The 20,525-nt window shown below is 45.3% G+C and overlaps 1 protein-coding gene across 8 annotated transcripts in view; it reads right to left on the reverse strand.

The window, feature by feature from the left end:
* Positions 1–20,525, reverse strand: part of abr (ABR activator of RhoGEF and GTPase) — a 103,509-nt gene that overhangs the window by 49,343 nt on the left and 33,641 nt on the right. For 5 of the 8 annotated variants that reach the window (XM_061701734.1, XM_061701737.1, XM_061701736.1 and 2 more), the window contains exons 2-10: positions 17,354–17,535; positions 12,946–13,044; positions 11,811–11,996; positions 8,964–9,071; positions 8,374–8,434; positions 5,540–5,592; positions 4,771–4,911; positions 2,667–2,788; positions 1,825–1,993 (exon numbers count right to left, since the gene is read on the reverse strand). In XM_061701734.1, coding sequence (XP_061557718.1) covers positions 1,825–1,993; positions 2,667–2,788; positions 4,771–4,911; positions 5,540–5,592; positions 8,374–8,434; positions 8,964–9,071; positions 11,811–11,996; positions 12,946–13,044; positions 17,354–17,535 — 1,121 coding nt within the window. Of the gene's footprint in view, positions 1–1,824; positions 1,994–2,666; positions 2,789–4,770; positions 4,912–5,539; positions 5,593–8,373; positions 8,435–8,963; positions 9,072–11,810; positions 11,997–12,945; positions 13,045–14,603; positions 14,856–17,353; positions 17,536–17,709; positions 17,788–20,525 lie in introns of those variants that run through there. The other 3 variants (XM_061701739.1, XM_061701735.1, XM_061701741.1) reach the window with 3 other exon arrangements.

The following is a 20,525-nucleotide window of genomic DNA, read 5'->3' on the forward strand; positions in this document are numbered from 1 at the left end:
TCCGCCGTCTTCATTGTGGACAATGTTTAGAAACCGCTCAAATTCCAAAGAAAAGCATCAGCGTTCGTATCACCCTGAAGCGGCCTCTTCCTAATTTGCAGGAACGCCCATGAATGTCTGAAATTCGTGTGTGTGTGTGTTAGTTATGGTTATTATTCCGTGTTATTTATTCTTGGAGGGCCGTAGGAACACGAATAGCCATATCCTTCCCAGGAAGCTGTGAGTCAGAGTCGGGGCACTATCGGACGCATCGCTCCTCTGGCTAGAAATAGCAGACGTGCTTTGCCGCGAGCGGGAGAGCAGGAACTCTCCGCTCGCCTTCAGGGCAACATTACTGTCGGCTTGAAATCACTTTTTCCTACTGCCACGGTCCGAACGCTTGTCCTTTTGACCCGAGACACGAACCAGAAGTTTGAACATTGAACAATTTCAAGTGAAGCTTATTATTATTATTATTTTTTTTTTTTTCTTGAATAAACGGGACACGCACGACCGTGTGTTGGCGTGAACAAGACTATTTTGGCATCAGCGAGGCAAATTTGGTCTTCCATCTACTCATATTGTTCATAGCAATCACAGGAATGGAAAAAACAACAACCTCGGTCACTCTGGAAGAAATGTAGACTTCAGAAAGTGAAGGAATTTTGGTCAAGCTGACACCATTGTTTCCTGCGAGCCCTTAGGGAGGCGCTACTGTGCACTTCAAATAGAAACACTCTTGTATTCCTTCCATGTTTAGGTTCTCTCTTCTCAGTGTTGTGACTGGGAAACCTCGGAAGCTTTTGAGCATTTATTCGATGGCCCTGATATCCAGCTTAAGGTCACCTTTATATGGAGTGGAGTATAATTACAGCAATAAAATACAAAGACACTCTGACAAAGTGTCAGATTATTCTTGGACACGCTTTACATTTATGCAGGTAACATAGAATTGCATTTTCAAAAGATTCAAAATCCTCTCGGACGCTGCGCATCCCGGTCACCGGCTCTTCCGGCTCCTTCCCTCGGGTAGGCGGGCGCTACCGATCAATGCAAACTAGAACTAGCGGACATTCCAACAGCTTCTTGCCTCTTGCCATCAACTTCTTAAACAGTTCACTTATAATTCCATTGGCAACCCGTTGAGGGCGAAGCCCGCCTCCTGCCCGATGACAGCCGGGATGGGCTCCGGCACGCCCGCGACCCGCGTGAGGAGAAGCGGCGACAGAAAATGGATGGATGGATGGATGGAAGGATGGAACATGCTGCCAATTGTTGTCACATTTCTGTCGGGGCAGTTATCCATTACTCGTGCAGTCACTGTGTCTACGCAGGCTCCGTGTCTTGACGACAGTACACCGTGATGCCACGTAAATATGGTGGCTTCCAACCAGAGCTCGCATGCGATGGAGATGGTTTGACTGTGTGTAATTTACACATTTAATAAAAGTGTAAAAATCAATCCCAACTACCGTGCTAAATAGATGACTGACCATCTCGACAAACGACGGGACGTCTACGTCAACGTACCCGTCATACGGCCGCTCCGATTAACTGTAGTGCACATGTATATACTCGAATCGGAATAGATCGGTTGATCAGAGATCTTCCATCGGAATGAAAACATTATTCACGGACAAAGAGCGTAGCAATACGAGGGTATCCAATTCACGCCCAACCGGCTCTTCCCAGTGAACTGCATTGGTCCTTTTTGGATAAATCAATCATCTGAATTGTTTTAAAATGTTTACAGGTAGCCTAAAGGGTGTCCAAAAGCAAATCTGCATCAAGTCTAGCATACAGTGTGCCGGAATTCTACTATACATGACAGTGACCGACGCTTACCTTCTCCTTCTGTATCTCACTCTTTAAGAGTGAGATCTTAATCTTCATCTCTTCAATCTCGTGCTCAGGGAGGACTTGGATGCTGTGGCAAGAGTCAGACTCCTCCAGTGTCTGGAAAGTCAAGCCTGCAAGAGGGATGTACCACTTGCACTCATACTGCTGGTGACGACTGCACAGGGACAAACCAAATGAAACCACGGCATCAGTCAGAACATCTGAAATGTCATCATGTAGACGGATATCGATAAATATATCCGAAATACATTGTTTCACCAGAACTGTGACCTCTCGTGATATCGACTGTATGCATTTTACACATCAGACTTGGACATGCAAGAGGTAAATAACAAAAAGGCAAGCCCAACGCGACTGATTAGAAAGGAAACAATTCAATTCAATGAATGAATGACAGCATGATGATTGTCTCCAAACTACCACCTTGAAAAGATACAAACATGTTTTTGTTTTCAATTCAACTGAAAGATTTTCGAGATCAAAAACGATTTCTTTGTCGATGCAACAGCAAGCTGGCTTTGGTTTTCTTGCGGCAAGCCAATCGAGCCGCTTTGAACAGAGTAAGCACCAATGAGCAACGCCCGATGTCTATTCTGTCTAAAAATGCTCTGTTTTGATGAGGTATTCATTTCACAAAATGTGAATAATTGTGGTTGTCGCGTGAAGAGATGCAGACCTGAACGGTGTTTCATATTTTGGTTACCTCAGTCGCATGAAAAAGTAAAAGCATTTCGATACCGGTCTTATATTGCATCTAATTATATTGTACAAGTTGACGTGCGCGTGTCTACAGACTGGAAATGAAAGACGGACGAAACGAGGCTCACCCCGCCGAGGTCTTTTTCATTTTGGCACACAGCAGCAAGTCGGTGAAGAGGAAGACGTGCCGCAGCTTCCTGGAGCTTTCCGACACCTCCGCGAGGAAGCCGTCCTTCACCAGCTGACGAGCCTGAATGAAGAAACCAAATATGACTTGACATTCACGGGGAGTACTTTTTCACGACTTTACTGACTTATATCCTCAATGATATGCAGTCATCTTACATTGCAACAAAGTGAAAGTGTGCATCCAAGTGCACCGTTATGTTTTAGTACTGCAATATTGCCCATGGATGGCCTTGCTTTACTGTAAAACAAGGCACCAAACTAACAGCATGCATCCCAAATGGAGAGTGACTGCTTTTAGCTACATAGGCGCATCCATGCGTCCATTTTCTATACCGCTTGTCCTCATTCGGGTCATGGGTGAGTGCGCCCTGGACTGCCCGCCACTAAAACGCAGGGCCCGCTGAGGCAAACCATTCACACCTACGGACAGTTTAGAGTATGGAACAAGGACTTTTTGGAATGGAGGATGAAGCCAGAAGCCAGAGAGAGTACCACGAGAAAGCCCTCGCGAGAACATGCGAAATTCACACAGGGGAGCCGAGCCGAGCCGAGATTCGAACATGAGACCTCTCGACTGTGAGGCAGATGTGCGAACCGCTATTTCGCCGAGCTGTCTCTCAAACAGGAGCAAAATACAAAATATATGAAAAGGTCATCTGAGCACAGAGTATATACACGACGATTTTCTTGACTGCTTGTCCTCATTTCCAGTCACACGCTGGTCCACATTTGCGCATGCTACGCGAGTTCAAACTTCTGACAATGATTACGTAATGTTGGTTTGGACGCGTGCGTGGCATTGGAACCAATAGTAGCACGCGGGCTCCTTCTCGTGGTATGCGAACGAATCGCTGACCAAGTACAATGAAATTGTACTTCATTTTTCGGGACATTTGCACGCGATCTTTGCGTCGTGTTTGTTTTTAAACTTTTATTTTGATTGCGATACATTCTAAAGTTCAGTTCAAACTGTGCACGATGGCTTACGATAAATGATTCTGAGGCATAAAACCTCTATCGTTTTTGATTCGCACTTAGGCCTACTACGCTAGTGTATTTTATCGTTTGTCACGATGAGCGTACTTGAAATGAAAATGACGAGTATCTTTTGGTGGTACTTTTGGTGTAAAAAGCTTGCGAACCACTGCGGTCCAGCACGCCATGCAAAGCAGCAGACGGCAAACGTATAGCTCCGGGCAGCGCAAACCATTGCACCGCTGAGCTGAGTTTGGGCGGGGTCGGCCGGTGCTCACGGGTTCCTTGACAACGCTCAGGACTTGCCGACGAGCATCACTCTGACAACAAGTCTCGATCGACATTTCTTTCTTCAAACCTTCAACCCTCCGGTCCCGAAGCCATCGGCTGAGCTACTAGACAATCCGCCAATTCCTTTTTAACAATTTATGCTGTTGTTCTATGAGCCCTCTACCGATTTCATGTTTGTTGATGCTGTTTTGTTACATCGTACTCAAATACATTTTCATAGCCCAAAATTGACATTTTAATATTACAGCGGTGCTCATAATTCTACATAGCCCAGCGTAACGATTTTGGGGGAAATGTGACTGATGACTGAATGAGAACCATGTCATTATTGTCTTTATTGCTATGTGTTGTTTAATGACTGTGCTATTATGAAAGGCCTTATAGCACAATTTGAGTTTGAAAAATAAAATGCGTTTTGCCTGATCAGTCCTTTTGCGACACATTTGCAGGGTATCCATCCATCCATTCTAAGCACCGCTTATCCTGGTTAGGGTCGCGGGGCGCTGGAGCCTGTCCCGGCGAAAGGCGGCCAACACGCTGAACTGGTCGCCGGTCAGTCACAGGGCACATATAGACACGGACAACCATTCAACAACTGAACCCAGGCTGCATGCACCAAAGTCAGGCGAGTGTACCGCTGCACCATCAGTGACTCTGCCACGGTATGTCAACTTAAAACCACGACGATAGTAATGTCTAGGTTGCAACCTCATTCAAAATGTGATGCGGGTGCTTTCGACCACACACACACACACACACACACACACACACACACACCTCTCCTTTGGGCGTAGTGACAGCAGTTCTGCGAGGGTCAATCTCCTCGTTGATGGAGGAGAGGAAATTCTGAGATATCCGCAGCGCGTCCTGCAGGAGAGGGAAGTCTGGATGGTCCTTTGGCGTGTGTTTCAGCAAATCCTGCAGTGCATACGTCAAAGGTTAGAAAGATACATCAAGGATGAGTTTATCAAGAACGACACACATTTGGCTCTTTTGACCTTTCGTTCGTATTGCCTTGAGAACACAAACATACTAAAAGAAGTGTGTGTCTCTGGCATCTTAAGGCTTGATTTACACTGCATTGTTCATGTGATACAATTCAGATTTTGCAATTTCTCTATGGTTTCTCTCAGGCGCCATGGTAGCGTAATGAGAAAAAAAGATTATACGCATAACACACCATAATTGACAAGGTGAAAGTGTGTTTTGGGGGGGGGTTGCAAAACAAAAAAAAGAAATATGTATTCTCAGCCTTTACTCAATACACCTATTTTGTCTATTGTCCCTTGCAAATGTTGTCGTTCTTTTCATGAGAGGTTGTGTGTAGAATTTTGGGGGGAAAATATGACGGGTATTCCATTTTAGAATAAGTAACATAACATAACAAAATGAGGGGGACAAAAAAGAAAAGTGGAGGGCTGCGACTAATTTCCAGGTGCACAGTCCATAAATAGTCCCAAAAATTGGATAAAGGCATTAAATCGGATTTTGGCACTTGGATTCGTAAATGTAGTCTAAGCGAGGTGTAGCGGGTGGGTGTACTCACGTGAAGAACTAGGGTGCTTCTTGTCACACGGTCGATGGGTTTATAAAGAAGAGCTGTGTGGAGAGAAGAAGCCGTCACATTCGCATTCCGTTTAGCAACAAGCTAACGTCATACTCAAGTGTCCCTGAACGAGACATGTACTTGACCTGGTACCATTGAAAGATTTCTGATGAGATCAACACACGTGATGGCGTGAGCAAGGGGAAATGCAGCGCGCGCGCACACACACGCACACACCGCCGTCTGCGCGACGCAGGTCGCAGGTTCAGCTTTTGCTGTTAAGGTCGTGCGAAGAGCAGCCTCTTTGGCCTCACAGTTCGAGGCGAGAAACTCCCGCAGCAAAGCACAAAAACGGGAGATGGGCAGCAAAGTAGCTCACAGATGTTCTCCACTCACCAGCCACAACTTTAAGTAAGCCTGCGCAATCTATTGAGGTTCTAGACGAGCAAAATGTCTACGACGGAACAATGACAGCCATACTCTTATTTCACCAATAAGGGACCCAAAATATTAGACGTGATGCAGTGCACTGTTCTAACCACTCTACTAGCACGCTACTTTTGTAAGTGAGGCCCTTGTATTATCATCGTGTAGGTGCATATACATTAGTGGGGAGGTTAAAGGATGCAGACGGTCTGGCCTGATGTTCTGTTTAAAAGGCATATCAGTCGTCTCATTGAAACAAGAGAGTCGAATCAAGCAACCTTTTTCAACACCAGAGAGGCTAACCTAGTCAAACACAGAGAAGCAGTGTGTCGGGGAGGTCCTTTTCTGCTCCCGCCGACAGGTAAAACACATCGGCAACACTAAACGTCACGCTTTGAGCAGCTCAGCGCGCAGCTGCCTCGCCACTTATTTCCGTCTCCTTTCTTCCGTTTCAACTCCGCCATACGAGAGAGTGAAAACCCACCGGGACCAGGTTCAGATCTTCTGAGATCACGCAATTGGAAACAACCACGTAGCTCCTCGTCATTCTCTATTCAAGTGAATTGAACCTAATGCTAACGAACAATGCCAAACGCCGTAGACGGCCTAACGAATACTCACAGGCATATATTCTTTATTCTCTGCAAAGAATGACTAACATTGACAGAGTAGTAACTTGCGGCCATCTCCGTGGACTGTATATCTGTATGTCTGTATGATAATGCCCCAGGGTGGCCAAAAGGAGCAGGTCAATGTCCACAAAATTGAAGCAAAACAAGAGGCAAAAACAGTTGAATTCTTGCAATTCTATTTGCTTCTGTAATGACTGTATAGCTCTTATAAAGTACAATATTATAGAGTGCTATTTTTCCATTTAAAAAAAAAGCTCGATAACTGGCACTCTTATTCATTTTAATGGGCAAAGACGATTGGTTTACGAGTGTTTTGAGTTATGTGGCGGTCACAGAATGGGACTAAACCATTTTCTCTGCAACTGCTGATGAAAACGAGACGATAATTACCATTACTTAAAAATGCATTTCCGCGGACTGAGCCGATAATGAAAGGTATTGGCCTTTTCATTCATCAATAAAAAAGGAGACGGAAATGTCTACTTGAGGCAAGAAATAATCTGATCTAGTTTTGTTGGAAGAGGCGGGAGGAGTTGATATGAGAACCAATCAGAATGACGTGGTAAGAAAGTTATGGAGCTAGTTTGAGATGAAATGCAGGGGGCAGTCAACCCGAAATCTACGCACAGGTGAACATGTTAAGTACCGGTAAGTAAAAATCTGACTTTTATTGATCATTTAGCACATATCAATCGGCGAGTCCGGTGACTCCCCCACTGTTTTGCTCGCCCACCTCGCCGTTACCATTTTGTTTTCAACGAAGGCTCTGATTAATCACTTTGTTGATCGGTGGATTATTGTATGCATGTCGCGATGCGTGTGTTTGTATAGTTATTCATCATAAACAAGAGATCGCAGTTCACAGGGCAGTTCGAAAAGATGAATTGAAACTACGCTTTACACCGATCTGATCGGTTTGATCAGTATCGGCCGATAATTAGAATATTATGGCTCGCTCAGATGTATGTAACCGAACTATTTTCACTCGATAAGTTCTAAAAACCATGCAGACTTTCGATGTTGAGGCGAAATAATGTGACGCGGTTAATGCAGAGTGAAGGAAGAGGCGGAGTTTCACAACACTTCTGAAACAGTTGAGCACTGAAGAGCGTTAATAGATTGGTTCTCAAGCTACTTTCACCACTTTAAATTGGTTAACAAAGCGTAAAAGTAACAGCGCACGACGGTGGGGACAGACCAATATTGTCGATTTGTGAAAAAATATGACATCTATCAAATATGGTCCATTCGGACATATAAGGTTTCTGCCCGACAGGGACGGAATATTCTAATGCACCTTAAGAAACTCTTGATAATAAAATAAACTTCTCATTGTACTCTAATGAATCAATGCTACTTAACCCACACAGACAAAAAACGACATCGTCGCAGCAATTAACTTGACCAATGCTGTATAAACACCGGTAAACGCCCTCTATAGAGCATCGTATGGTAGATGAGGTCATCATCAATATGTTAGTTGTCAATAACAGTCCAAACTAAATAAACACTAAAACACGAAAATATCAACCCAATCTTTACCGTATGTGCAGTTACAACACAGTCTGACGACCAGAAGCAGCTCCATCTTCTCCTCTCGTCAACAAATCCTCCTGCATACTGCCTACTTTTCCAGACACGGAGTCGGCGAGAGCGTTAGCGTGTATGTGTGCGCGCTTCCTCAAGTCCCCACTGCATACGCACTCAGGAAGGGGCAGGACTGAAGTCTTAAAGCGCCACCGGCCCAAATGCATTCATGCGCGACGCAACACTTACCTTCCATTGTGACTGTTGAGGTACAGTCTTTTGAGTCTTTGGGACCTTTCACTTTGAGGTTCTAGACGGAAAAAAAGGAGTGTCAGAATGATGTTCACCCTTCTCGCGTGGATAGTTAATACAACAACACCACTGAGCAGTTGTACGCCACTGGAAATTCCAGCGCCAGTAATACAAATATTGGCAGTTTGTCTGAACGGAACATCTAACTTGATATACGGACAAACAATACCCTCCGACACGCATTACATGGTTTGCGTCCACCATTCAAGACCCAATGAGGACAACTGGCGGTCTACCAAGGATTGAAGGAAAAATATTGAGAACATTTTCCCATCAAGAAAACCATTTTAGAAACAAAGTCACATTCCTACAAAACACGGCTTCCTGTTGGGAAAAAAGTCTTTTAGAAGTCAGTCCGCTTCCCTTCGCTGTGTCACATGCACATGTAACATTTCATTCTGCTCAGGACGTTTTGTCAACCAGAGAAAAAGCAGATGCACGCAGTATTCGCATGAAATGTTCACGGTACTTCAAGGTACTGCAAATAAACGAATTGATAATCCAATCGAGTATTAAGAATAACATACCTCCGATATCTCCTGGAACTGGCTGTTGGCCTGGCTGCATTTTTCGGCCGTCTCCAGCGCCACCTTGTAGTTGTCCACAAAGGCCTTGTACACGCCCAGCTGGCTGGCCTGGGACACATCAAATCGAGTCAATAAAGCAACCGGGGGGAACGGGACGTTTGGTTTCTATCGTTTAATGGGGAACGGAAACAAAAACGACGACGCGCTGACATCATGAATTGAATTGTTCAAATGCCAATCAAGTCGTACGATCGTCTATCGTGCTCGTCTTCATTACGGTCGTGAGTGAGCTTGAAACTAACTCCGCTGACTTCTCGGGGAGAATTCCAACCGCACAACGGTAAGGAAGACATCATCACTGCAGGGTGGAAACATCTTATGGAACGAACAACTTTGTTCAATTCTTATGACATAATTGGTGGACGACCGGTTAGCACATTTGCCTCACGGTTCTGAGGTCTCTGGTTCCAATCCGGCCTCGCCTGCGTGTAGTTTGCGTGTTCTCCCCGTGCCTGCCTGAGTTTTCTCCGGGTACTCCGCTTTTCCTCACATCCATCCATTTTCTGTACCGCTGAGGCGTGTCGGAGCCTATCGCAGCTGACTCTGGGCGAGATGCGGGGCGGCACACCCTGAACTGGTCGCCAGGCAAATCGCAGGGCGCGTATAAACAAACAACCATTCGTACTCACTTTCACACCTATGGGCAATTTGGAGCTTTCAATTAACCTACCATGCGTGTTTTTGAGATGTGGGAGGAAACTGGAGTACCCGGAAAAAACCCACACAGGCACGGGGAGAACATGCGAACTCTACAAACGCAACCCGCTTCCTCAAAACTATGAGGCAGCGTCGCCAACCAGTCCTCCGCAGTGCCACTTCATTAAACACACGCACACACGAATATATATACATATATAATTGTGTGAAACAAAATGAAACGTTGACTTGAATGTTTGCTTGACTGCACATTTTCAGTTTATAGTGTGTGCACAGGCTAATGGGTTTCCTATAATGCCTTCGTGATGGTGCTCATCCTTTCACATGTCCTTGCCCGTCTTGAATTCGCACAAGCTGCAGACTGCCACTGCATGAATACGCATCATGCTAAAGGCTTGTGGGAAAGGCAGCATGCCTTTTTGAGCAGGGAGTTTGGAACCCACTGAATAGAGTGATTTATTCTGCTACTTTCATGTCCTTTCCTTCCGTTTCCCCTTAGATTGCAACAGAAAATAGAGGTCTATTGAGTTTAGAAGGAGCTCTTGCATGGATTCCACCAAGTGTGAGTTCAATCACTTGATGCACGTCTACGTTAAATCACCCTTGTTTTTATTCTGCCAATGATTTCATAAATTGGGGAGCCCAATTAAAGCGGGGGCCACAGCTGATATGTGGGGGGGAAAAAGGCGCGAAAACTGAGCCGTTGCTGTCTTTTTTTTTTTTTTTTAAACAAGCCAGACTGTTTTTACTAATGTCTCCCCTTTGTGCTCAGAGGGCATGCCACTGACAAGCACAAGTGAGGAAGAGGCCAATTAATGGCTCTGCCATCCTGACTAAATGCTGCACGCTGCCACATGATATGCCCGAGCACGCAGCACAGATGGGAACTAAAAACAACACTAACGGGTGCCACTCGGTGGAGCGACCCCAGGGGCTAACAGTGAGGAAGGTTACGTACTTTACAGTAACTACTACTCGGATTACACGACGGATACATAAAAGCGCCCATTTGTTTTCTAACAACAACAAAAACTAACGATTAGTATTATTGGCAATCACCGTCTGTGAGTTATCACAGTTGGCTCTGCATCAATTGCTAATCCAATGTTTTGAGTCTTATATAATTACTGACATGGGTATACTGTATTCTTGTATAACAAATACAACCACAGAGCTTCCACATGAATACAATGCATTTATTGATTTAAAAAGTGTCAACGTAAAGAATATTTTAAATATCTGCACGGAATTCTGAGGAGCGAGTAGAAAGACAGCAACCGGTGGAGTGTCTTGGCCAGAGTGTGGATCGTATATAAAGGAAACGCCACAAGATTTGGACCACTCGCGCAACATAGTAATATCCAATACAGGAGCTGTTTGCAATACTTTGCATTTACAAAGCGGAATAATGCTCAGTTTGATTGACACTGTCACAGAAGTACTCATTTAACAGTACAGTTTAACAATGAGGTTGTAGTTAATTGTATTGGATTCTACTGAGGTTTGTGTGAATATTTACGCCATCTACAGTAGCTTTATTTTGAAAATCAAATTATGGTAAAGTCAAAAACAAATGATTTGGGGCCTTTACACGACAGATCAGATAAAGTCATCCACCACCCTCACTGTGAACGCACACACTGTACATGTATAAAACGACATTTTATCGGTATGTATACGTACTGTCCTGCAGCGTGTGTTTCTGGAGACTACTGTTGATTGGGTGGAATTGCCAGTTGATTAACGATGACTTGAACGAACTAAGCAAAAGCGACTTCAGCAGAGGCGCCGTCGATTCGGTCCCGACTGAATTGTGGCCTCGGTGATACTTATTTGTTGCATAGCATTTTCATTTTCAATATTATTTGTCAAATCAATGTTGGGATTTTTGATCGAAATATATATCTGTGGAAAAACATTTTCATATTTTCCCCTTTCTAAAATGCTTTAAAATAATGTTGGAAAACAATTAATTGATGCATCGAGTGGTATCATCTAACGTCCGTGTGCATAGCCCATCAAGATGCCCATCCCTACTCAAACATGACAGATTGATTCACAACAAGCGACTCGCCAATCATTTACATGACCGGAAACCAACTCCCTGGAGTCGACCTATATTGCACTCACCAGTTTCTGGAACAGATGGCCCACAGTCACCTTCTCATCCCAATGCCGGATGTTGGGTAAGAGGGCATCGTAGAATTCCTTGTGGATCTCGAAGATGTCTTGGATTTTGTAGAAGATGGTCTCGACCTGCTTGACGGTAAGGGCGGGCTGCGAGGTGGTGGCGGTGGCTTTCAGGGGACGCATGGGCTGCACACGCACGGACACATAACTGGTGTCAGATAACAGTGCGTTAACTGGGACCTTTGTTCAAGCGATTGGTTCGACAGTCATTTAGAGATGCAGAAGCTAAATCAAAGTACCACGAAGCAAGTGTGATCACGCCCCATTTTCAGACATTCTCTCACTACGGAAATGCGAAAAAACAAACAAACCCAAAAACTTACATGTAGTCATAATGTAAACACACTCGTAAGTGTTACTTACGAGCCATCACATGAGTTACACCGGGACATTCTTCATAATAGTGCTCAGGTTGATTGCCAGTGCCGGGGAGATATTCACTGTGCAATACATTTAGAACTGCAGCTGTACAACAGCACTACATCAGAACGAGTTATTTCAAAATTGGTACTCTGTTAATCTCTGTACGTAAGCAGCGAGGCCGAAAACCAACAATGAATGCCCGTGACCTTTGATCCCTCAGGCGGCACTCCATTAAAAACGGGCGTCGTCGTGTCAAGGATAGGGCGACGTGGGCTCAGAAAGACTTCAGAAAACTTGGCAGTTAACACACTTGGTTGCTACAGCTACAGACGTAAGCTAAAAGTCTACCATGCCAAGCGAAAGCCATATACTAACACCACCGTCTGCTCTGTGCCCAATTGGGCACAAAAAAAAAAAAAAAGAGTGTGCTGTGGTCTCACGAGTCCACATTTCAAATTGTTTTTAGAAGTCATGGACGTCGTGTCCTCTGGGTCAAAGAGGAAAAGGACCATCCTGACTGTTATTGCCGCAAAGTTCAAAAGTCAGCATCTGGGAGAGTGTTGGTGCCCGTGGCATGGGTAACTTGCACATCTCTGAAGGCACCATTCATGCTGAAACTAAAGGTACAAATCCAGGTTTTGGAGCAACCTATGCTGCCATCCAAGGAGAATCAATGTTAAGCAAAATTCCTACTTGACATACTCTGACATACCAGTAGCAGGGCCTCCAGTTGGTTAATGTAGATCTCCTCACTGGCCAAGAAACCAGAGAGCACCAGTTTCTTCATCTCGAGTCCTTTCTCAATGCCTCCCTGTTGGACAAAACAAAATCGTGTTGTAATATTACATGAATATGCCGTGCAATACGTGATGCTTTCGAAGCATACTGTATTTGTGCCCAGGACTCCTTTTCGCCACCTCCCAAGTGGCTCATTTCCACTCCACTTACTACATCGGGTAACACTGGGGGGAAAAGTCTCGGTTTGACGGTGGATCACGGCTCAATCTTTATCCTCAATCGACAGAGTTCAACAGTTGAATGCAATAAAGAAAATGGTCTCTGAAGTGTCACATATGTGCTCAATGGAGGACAAAGAGCAACAGTGTGAGATGAATCATTAACAATAGTTCAATCCAAACAAAGATATCAGTGTGATAAAAGGTGGAAGCTATAATGTCAAGGATAGGGCGACGTTTTACGTCGTTGCCGTTTTAACCCACACCGTCTGACATTAAAAACTAGACTGGGGGGGGGGGGTGGTGTCTAGTAACAGTACCCACAGAAATACGCAGTATATTATGCATACGTGCAGTATATTATATATAAACCACCTTGGCTTGTAATTACGATAGCATAAGGTCTGTTGGTGGCCGACAGAAATGTTGGGACTACTGTTGCAGGGTAGCGTGACAACGGTTTCAAATGCGCAGAAAATTTCCACGAGAAACTAAGGAATTTTAGGAAACATCTAGTTGGACACCTTTCATGATAATTGGTGATAATTAGGTGAAAAAATACAAACGTATTTCGTCATAAGCGGACATGCATGCAGACCTCTGGCTTACAATACTGCTCTTAGAATTCAAACCTCTGGCTTGTTCTTGGCCTGCTATATGGGACTTTATTTCAATATTGGCTGGCATCATGGTGGTACTCGGAGGGCGAAGAATATTTGAAGATGCTACTGGTTTCAAAGGTTTGAGATCACAGTGGATGGACAGATACAAATCTAATTGTTTCCAAAGGTCATTTTGGATGAACAAATATGATTGCTTCGACTTGTATAAAAGTGGGTCATGACTTCTTCTGTCGCTCATATCTCACAAAGCATTATTATTATTATTATGCACGTGCAGGGGGGCTTCCGAGGAACAACGTTTTGAACTCTGAATCTTATCGGCGTATTCTAAAATAACCGCCGAGTCACAAAAGTGAATCCCCATGATGGTTGTGGAGTTTTGAGCTTGCTGCTCGTTCGTGTGAACAAAGTGTCTCTGTCAAAATAACCACAGACAACTAAAAGGGATCCGGACATGTTGGCGACCTGTAAAAGGTCACTCCTGTGGTGGCAAGCATGTGGCAGCAGGATGAGAAAAGACAGGCAGTCTATTTTCCCTCAGCTGTACAAAGTAAGAAGACCAAGGCGACGAACACATGAGAGTCCATTTCCCATTTCCATGACAACCTGCGCCACTCTCGGCCTCTTCCGAAAAGTAGCAGCGAAGAAGCACGCGCTCTGCCTCGGCAGGCCGCGCCGCTACGTCACACACATGCTGTGCAGTTGTTTCCGAGGCCCACGTTGCAGCACGCTCCATCCGAACAAAACTAATGACTCCACGTCACCGAGTACAAGCAGCCTGGTTTTCTCACCTTGAACCGCCGGCGTATCGGAGCGATGGGCTCCAGTTCCGCGTCTCCATATTCAAACACCTCCTCCTCCAGCACCCTGTCCAGATAGCACAGCACCTCCTCCTCTTCCTCCTCCATGTTTGTCTCCCCGATCCGGGGCTCTCCTCTTCCTGCTCGTGTTTGCCTTCAACAGGGCCTGCCCGGACACATCGGTCTTTTCACCCCGTGCGAGTCGTCCGGACGGCGAGAGTGAAGACAGATGACCCCGCCTACTCGACCCTACCCCCTTCCTCTGCTTGGCTTCCTGGTGTGCATGTGTGCGGTGCCACTGTTCCACTATGGTCGATGGAGGACTGCCCTCCCACCGCGTCCGCCCCTCCCCTCCCCTCCCCTCCCAACAGCGCTGCTCCTTCACTTCCTCAATGGCAGCAGAGGTGGTTTCATTTCAACTAGTACTTCACTCAAGGAACAATTCTTCTTTCTTCATTCTGTTCCGGCAACAAGCCACTTCCTCCTCGTCCAACCACGCAGTTTCCCTGGCCTGCGCATTCTCGCCTCTTTGCGTATTTCGCTCCGCGCGCCTCTCACGCGTTCACGCTCGGTTGTCTTGCTATTGATCTGCTTAGAGCCTCAGATGTTGAGCTGAGGGCAGATCACGTGCAACTATGGCAGCTCGTTCCAATTACAGGCCACATACTGCAACAGATCTAACAAGTCCCCTGAGGCAGAAGTACAAGACTTCAAAATATTAGAAGTGAACTAAAGACTAAAGACGCGTCGACTCCGCATTTGTGAATGAATTCTGTCCATTTATCAGAAGCTCTCACCAGGAAGTGACATATGTCCACGTAGTGCTCTTCCAGTTTCCCTCCAGATGAACCTCCCCACTCCCCAACTAGAATATTCGACATTTGTTCTTCCGTGGGCCATTTGTGCCATCGAATGTTGCGAAATCTGTGCGGGTTTAGCTCAGACATTGAAACAAAGTGAGGAAGTCCCATTTGTTGGACTTGAGAGATGGCATGGAAAGGAATTTGGAAGTGATTCTTTGTTTGAAAGTAAATGAGCTCGTATCATCAAACATACGTCTCATGCTGAATATTTGCGAAGCTGATTCAGAAAATAGAAACATCACATTTTATTTCAAGTAGTTATCCTTTCTGCAATAGATCAGAAACTCTTCTGCTAATTGGTTGATTTAGCTTGGAAGTCGAAGTGTCCTCTGGCCTGCTCCTACCGCGTCATGCCTCTAGATGGAGACCTTTTCAAAAAACAAGCTCCTTCTGTGAAAGTAATGAAACTGTTCATTATCGTCAATGCTTATCATCAAGTGACCCCCCCCCCCCCAACCACGGACTACAGATTTAAAAATTCAGTTGATAGGATGATTGAAGAGAGGACAATATTTAGAAAGGGATGACAATAAATACAAACAATAACAGACAATTATATTTAGTCAGTCATTCAAAACTCAAATGTGTCCAAAGGTTTTCATGCTTTGAGAGCGGGGCAGTCGAGTGCAGGTTTGAAATGACTCCCACCGAGCCTCCCCTGGGTGCTGAAGCGCACTTAATCACAGACGATCAAACACATGCAGGCACGCACGGGCCGTGACCTGCAAACATCTGACGAGCAGGTAGCCAATGGTAGCGGCAGACAAAATAGACCAACGGAAATATTTTCAGGAAAAGGTAAGTGCCGTTTTCAAGATCAAATCCATATCCCACCACAAATCTAAAGGAACTGGAGTTTCACGCCACTTTCCGTAGGTTAAATAAAAGCAGCTTTTCCCAACCTTTATTGACCCAAGGCACCAATTTGACATTCCGAAGGTCTCACGGCACACCAACAAACAAAAAAACGTCGCAGAAAACGTTTCTGCGATATTCTGATTCACATTCTCATTGACACCTATGGGCAATTTAGAGTCTCCATATAATGTAACACCCATGCATTTTATGTCAGCAGTAACAATAGCGCTATTTAGTCAAAGATATCTGCTGTGGATTTTAACTGGACTTTGAGAAGGTTTCCGCCCACATCCCCCAAAGGATGAGGAGGAGAAGCGGCTCAGAAAACGGGTGGATGGACTTTGTCTGAAGTTAAGCATATTCTAAAATAAAATTTGCATTTTCAAGAATTCCAAACACTTGTGGGAGCCTTTTAAGATCCCGGTGTAAAATACTGGAGCCTTATTTCCTAGGAGTCCGCATCGATCCAGCAGGAAGATCATCTTATTTGTGACAAACAAATATGTCGTTTTCGAAACATTTTGAAGGGTGCGAAACCTCCAGGGCATTGTTAATGCTTCAGGGGGCAACAAAAAGAAAATAACCGAGTTGGTTTTAGTTAACTGTAAATGAAGTCCCGAATATGAACGGCTTCCACACCAACTGGCAAATTGGCGCTTGTGGCGTCAGTCCCCGTCCGGATGACTCGTAATTTCCTGCTGAACTGAAAGAGCCACCTGCAATGTGCTGCAGGCACTCGACTAATGTGGCTAATCGCCAACAATTACAGAAGGTCAAGATCCGGCGCGTCGCTTCGGGAAGAAACGATTGACAGCCCGCAGGAGACAGACACTTGGAGTGAATAAATCCACTGTGACACTTCTAATGATGATGACGACGACGAAACCGAATGGTGATCAATGGCCTCATGTGAATTTACCTCAAAATGTGATGTGTGACCATTTACAACCCTCTCTGCGTCCCAACTAACACATTATTGTCTTCTGTGGCAATATGTCAAGTGCGTGTGTGCTCTCCTACCCCTTGCAGAAGGCTCTCTGGTGGAGTGGGGGAGACCATTTCTCCGTCTGGTCCTCGGGGTGTGCACAGCTGGGGAGACACGGTGGGGGATTCATCTATATAGGGCAGTGTCTCCGAGCCATCTTGAGACTTGCCATCCTCTGCGCCGTCCCCCTCGTAGCCATCTGTGTTGTAGTTAAAGTCTGTCAGAAAGAGTAACACGGAGTTGGCGTCTGCCTATGAAGGAAAGGGACATTTTGCAGCCAAAGTGGGAACAACCAAATGAAGGTTTGCTGTTGATGATGATGGAATAATCAAATTCAGCGGGAGAAACACACACACACACAGGAATGTCATTTTATGTCCATATTACTTACATTCCATCCATCCATCCACTTTCTGAGCCGCTTATCCTCGCAAGGGTCGCGGGAGTGCCGGAGCCCATCCCAGCTATCATCGGGCAGGAGGCGGGGTACGCCCTCAACCGGTCGCCAGCCAATCGCAGGGCACATACAAACAAACAAACAAACAAAACCATTCGCACTCACATTCACACCTCCGGGCAATTTAGAGTTGTCAATTAACCTACCACGCATGTTTTAGGGCATGTGGGAAGAAAGCGGAGTGCCCGGAGAAAACCCACCCAAGCGGGCACGGGCAGAACATGCAAACTCCACACAGGCGGGGCCGGAGATCGAACCCCGGTCCTCAGAACTGTGAGGCAGACGCTCTAACCAGGTCGACCACCGTGCCGCCTACTTTACATTTCAAAAAACAAAATCCTTGTAAAATACTATAGATATAAATTATACACAGTATATGTAAATAAATACTTGTATATTATCTATATATATATATATAAAACATATAAGTGCAGTATTCGGTACGAGCTTAAACAGCACCAGCTCTCCATAAAATATTTGCACTGTTGAGTTTTGATCCATTTGTACGTCGCCGTCCCTAAAACGTCAAGGGAAGTGAACCACTGTGGAGAATCGACCTGTGAGCACCTCCGCAGAGCATCTAACTTAGCGTCGTCTCAGTTCATTCGGAGAGCTCACTGAAATGCTGACCAATCACACACAAGCTGGACGATATCCAGTGAGGAAACCCCCTCGCCCTTTTCACACCGCCAGCTTAGATGGCCGGCGGCTCATGAAAACGGGGGTCGCGTCGGGATGGCGCACACCGTCGCGCTTCGGAGTGCCGAGTGTCCGGCGCCCCGTCGTCTGACGCGCATCATCGCCCGCTGTGATCACACCGGCCACTAGTCGATGCAGGGAAAATAAATCCCTCCATCTGTCAATGGCACACGAACTAGAAAAAGTCACAGCGACTACGGTTTATTCGAAGCAGTTGTGCAAATTGCTGACAACGGCTGCATTTGTGGGTGTTGAAGCACAACAAAATAAAATCAATACATCTGTGTGACAGTGAACAAGCATTGATAAGTTGCCATCCTTCCACCTCTTGCTGCTTTCAATCCAGTTCTTGTGAGATCGACACGTTTATATAATATACAATACCGTTCCTGTCGCAAAACACGACAAGTGTTCACAGTGCAGCTCGGTTTAGGCAATGGAGGTTAGCAAATAAGAGAGAAGCATTCGTTCGTTGTTGTGGTCAGATGAAGGACATTTCCATTCGCCAAATAGGCAGAACAGACAAAAACATCAATAGGCAACAGAAATCATTCAGCACTATATCCAGCACTGCGCACAGCAGAGTTAGCCAGTCGTGCAGTCTGCATGGTGACGATAAAGCGGAGCTAATCCGTTGAAGCCCACAAGAACCGCATTTGCGGTTTAGTGCAGTACATGCACTTTGCTGTCAGTGGTACACTATTAACGTGAGTCACGAGAATCATTTGGGCTTATCTAAGTCTTTGTGTCTACGAAACGGTCAAGCGTGGTCCTCGTGCTTCTTCACCACAAAAAAAATGAAGCGCATGCCTTGACAGGTTTCCACATAAATAGATAGATTGGTGCTTGATTGATACTGCGAGGAAACGACTACCATGAGAAAAGTCCTCCAAAAATCCTTCTTTTCAATACTCCTTCAGTGTTTTGTTCAACCTCACGATGAAGAGAAGCAACAGGCTTAAATGTAGGCTGTATCTGCTTATACATTGACAATATGTGAACGAGAGAAAAATCAATGCTGTTCAAATGGCCAAGAGGCGGCTATCGTTCAGTGGGAAGGATTCATTGGTGCAAAGCAGTAATTCATGTTCACTCAGCAAAAGCATGCACACATTACTGGGCCTGAATACGGCGTGGGGTTAAACGGGAGATCATGCCAAGGAGGGCAGCACAGTGGCACATGTGGGGAGCATGCTTGAGAGCAGGTACTCTACCTTCCTCCCACGGTCAAGCGCAAGCATGCTCGGTTGATTAAAAATTCTAATTTGCCCGAAGAGTACGAACGCAATGAGTCCGGGGTGTAATCGGCCTTTCGCCTTAAGTCAACTGGGCTGGGCTCCAACTATTCCATGACAATGAGGAGAGAGGCGGGGGGGGGGGGGGGGGGGCAAAGCATGATAGCAAATGAACTAATGAGGCCAAGTCGGAGCAAGCAGAAAAAGCGCATTCTATATACACAGTCTGGAATCCGATCACCCAGGCAATATCTTATCATACAATAAGATTAACCAACAACTCGGGAAGCCAATAGCCAACGCATAAACATGAATACTAAGCTCAGCCCGTTATGTAGTTGCGGCTAACACGACAACCCTTAACATGAGGAACTCCAGAAGTGTCACATAGTGACGGTGCACACCGCAACAGTAGGATGGGGTATTTCGAGATGGTTGACTGTTTGAAGTGAGACTGAATTTTCGCTTTCATTTGTATTTTATATGCACATATGAAGTTGCTTTTTTGGTGAAAATCTGTTTTTTCTGAATCAATTGTCAATTTGCATCAATACCAGGTCAAAAGATCAAATAGTAGCAAAGCTATAAAAAAAACGTTTAATACGACCAGTTGTGTCGCTAACAAATTCCGAAAATTGTGTTTCATTTTTAAGAAAAGGATTGCATTTATCATGTATTTTATAGCCTACTCTTATGTTGGGGGCTTCGATTTTGTTGTTAACATATATGCAATGCTCAGAATCCTCTTTATTTGCCAAGAAATTTGTCTCCGGTATGACAACAGACAGTCAATTGACGGAGAATACTTTACGGAGA

Source organism: Phycodurus eques, chromosome 17 (assembly GCF_024500275.1).
Source record: "Phycodurus eques isolate BA_2022a chromosome 17, UOR_Pequ_1.1, whole genome shotgun sequence".
NCBI classification, from domain to species: domain Eukaryota; kingdom Metazoa; phylum Chordata; class Actinopteri; order Syngnathiformes; family Syngnathidae; genus Phycodurus; species Phycodurus eques.